This window comes from Triticum urartu, chromosome 2A (assembly GCF_056163025.1).
Source record: "Triticum urartu cultivar PI428250 chromosome 2A, HENAU_Tu73, whole genome shotgun sequence".
Classification (NCBI taxonomy): Eukaryota; Viridiplantae; Streptophyta; class Magnoliopsida; order Poales; family Poaceae; genus Triticum; species Triticum urartu.
The window spans coordinates 728281218-728283893 of record NC_141874.1 but is presented as its reverse complement, the minus strand read 5'-3'; the positions used below and the strand labels follow the sequence as shown (position 1 = coordinate 728283893).

The 2676-nt window shown below is 54.5% G+C and overlaps 1 protein-coding gene across 1 annotated transcript; it reads left to right on the top strand.

The window, feature by feature from the left end:
- The first annotated feature begins 327 nt into the window (after positions 1 to 327).
- Positions 328 to 1474, top strand: LOC147987268 (protein MIZU-KUSSEI 1-like). The gene has a single exon (XM_087545194.1). It carries the CDS (start codon positions 443 to 445, stop codon positions 1376 to 1378), a length of 936 nt encoding a protein of 311 aa, XP_087401320.1. The 5' UTR covers positions 328 to 442; the 3' UTR covers positions 1379 to 1474.
- The last annotated feature ends 1202 nt before the right edge of the window (positions 1475 to 2676 follow it).

Sequence of the window (2676 nt, the reverse complement as noted above, 5' to 3'; positions counted from 1 at the left end):
TATTGGAGCAAACGTCTTTTAGCGCTTTACAAAAATCTACTTGCGCGTTGTAAACCTGTTTTTTAGACGCTGCGCATTGGGCGGCTGGAGATGCTCTTACGGACAAGGAATGAACCAGGGCTGACCACGCGGCCGAGCCTTACGATCTCTGCGTAATCGAAAGCCCAGAATATCCTAAGGGCCTTTCCACCGCAGAATCACCAGCAGGGCGCGTAACCGAGCAACCGGAATCAATGGCTGCGCGCCAGTGGCGACGAACGAACACACCGAATCCGCCGCCGCGACATCCGGCAGTCCTAACGGCGATGGCATCAAAGACCTCGCCCCGCCCCCTCCCATGGGCACCGCGCGCCACACGATTATCGCACATTCACGGCCGAGGGAGCGAGCAGCGCCGGCCGCGCCGCGGCACCGCCGGTAGCTCTCGCCTCCCGCCGATACCATGGCCAACGCCGCGGTCGACCCCGAGAGCAAAAGGGCGCGGTTGACGTCGTCCATGTCGTCCATGTCGTCCGTGGACACCATCCTCCGTCTCCCGCCCTCGCTGCCGTCGACGTCCACAACGCGCGCCCCGGCGGGCCACGCGCTGGAGGAGCCGCCCGCGCGTCGAAGGCCGGCTCGGAGATCCAAGCCCGTGAGGATTTTCCAGAGCATGTTCCGGTCTCTGCCGGTGCTGACGGTGCCGCGCTGCGGGGGGATTCTGGCGGCGCCTCCGACCGCGGCGGCCGCGTCCGCGTCACCGGCGCGGTCGGACTCCCTCCTGTCGCAGATCATCTCGCCCTCGACCACGTTGAACGGCGGCGGAGGCGTCGGCGCGTCGTCCCGGCGACACATGACTGGCACGCTCTTCGGCTGCCGCGAGGGCCGCGTGTCGCTCGCGCTGCAGGAGAACCCGCGGTGCCGCCCGGCGCTCGTGGTAGAGCTGGCGCTCCCGACGCACACCCTGCTCCGCGAGCTCGGCGGCACGGCCGGCGCCCGCATCGTGCTGGAGACCGAGAAGAAGCACGTGGAGGAGCACAGCAGCTCCGGCGGCGGCGAACATGGCGACGCCGCGGCGAGGCAGCACGACGACGACGACGGGTGGCTGCTCCATGAGCCGATCTGGACCATGTTCTGCAACGGCAGGAGGGTGGGCTACGCGGTGCGGCGGGAGCCGACGGACGGCGACATCGCGGTGCTGGAGACGCTCTGGGCCGTGTCCATGGGCGGCGGCGTGCTCCCCGGGAGGGCAGGCTCGGCCGCGTCTGACGGGGAGCTGGCGTACATGCGGGGTTGCTTCGATCACATCATCGGGTCCGAGGACTCGGAGTCGCTGTACATGCTCGGGCCGCATGGCGGCGACAGCCCGGAGCTGGCCGTCTTCTTCGTTAGGCTTTGAGCCCATCGATCGTCTGCCTCTCCCTCTCTCTTGGTCGAACACTTCGTGTACGTACACATTGATACAAAACGGCACGCGTGAATGCTTGGACGTTGACGATCATCTCTTTTGATTTCTTTTAAACAACTAGCCTCCTTATCGAGATTCATTAAAGAAACTGCCACAATTTACAAACCAAGAACAACAAAAACTCAAAAGGGAGTCTGACGGATATGAGGAATACAACTAAAACCTGGTGAAAGTGGACAAATCTGGTCTTTTTCTTATACTTTTGCATAAAATGAACCCGGTCCAAAACAATTCCACAAAATAGCCCATTTACATGACACACGGGCCAGGGTGGCTCGGGCGTCACGCAAAAACGGGGCATTCTGTGATTTTTTTTTAATTGAGTTCATTTTATGCCAAAGTTTTCAAAAAGGGACCAGATTTGTCAATTTCACTAAAACCTGCAGCAATTAATCAGGCAAAGCCACTTATGAGCCAACTGCACGCAGGCAGCTAAAACTAGCGTGACACTTCACACAAGATCACCCCAAAGTTCAAACCATCAACTAAACAAGTTCCCAAAACCAACCATAGCACTCTAGATGAAGCAACGCAGAAAACCTATGAGTGACAAATTCTCCTGGCCAAGGGATTTCATCCATGCACTCTGGCAAATGCCTCACACAAGATCTCCATCCTCAGTTTCTCTTCTGTCTTGGCTTTTCTGCAATATGCTCCAAGTTTTTATATTATATAGCAAAAAGAAAAGAGACCTGATCATCGGGTTTTTAAATATCAAAATATGCCCTATTTTCAATCTTTTAGGTAGTCCGGTAAATTGTCTCCCCCGGTCCCAACATTTAGAGACATTAAAAATGTGCATCTTTCCACCCCTCTCAGTCCATCAACATTTTCAACCGTCAGATCTACACTTTTGAGCGTTTGTGGCCGTTTGTTGTGCTTTCACTCCTGCTTGAGCTTCAATATCTCTTACTCCCACCGCTCTTACATATAAGTCTTTTTAGATATTTGTTAGTTAAACTTATGGTCAAAGTTTAGCATAAAATACAAAAAAGAATCAATGTAGTATAAGTCTTCTTATATACAGAGCAAAAAAAATGGATCCACATTCCGAACTACGTCTACATACATTCATATGTAGTCCATATTTAGGAACAGAGCAAGTAGATCTCTTCTCCCCACACGGCCACACCACGTTTGGCCTGGCGTTCGTCGCTCATCAGTTCGGTACATTTGTTTTTTTTTTTTGCGGGGAAAACTTCCAATCTATTCATCTTCAATCATGGTAG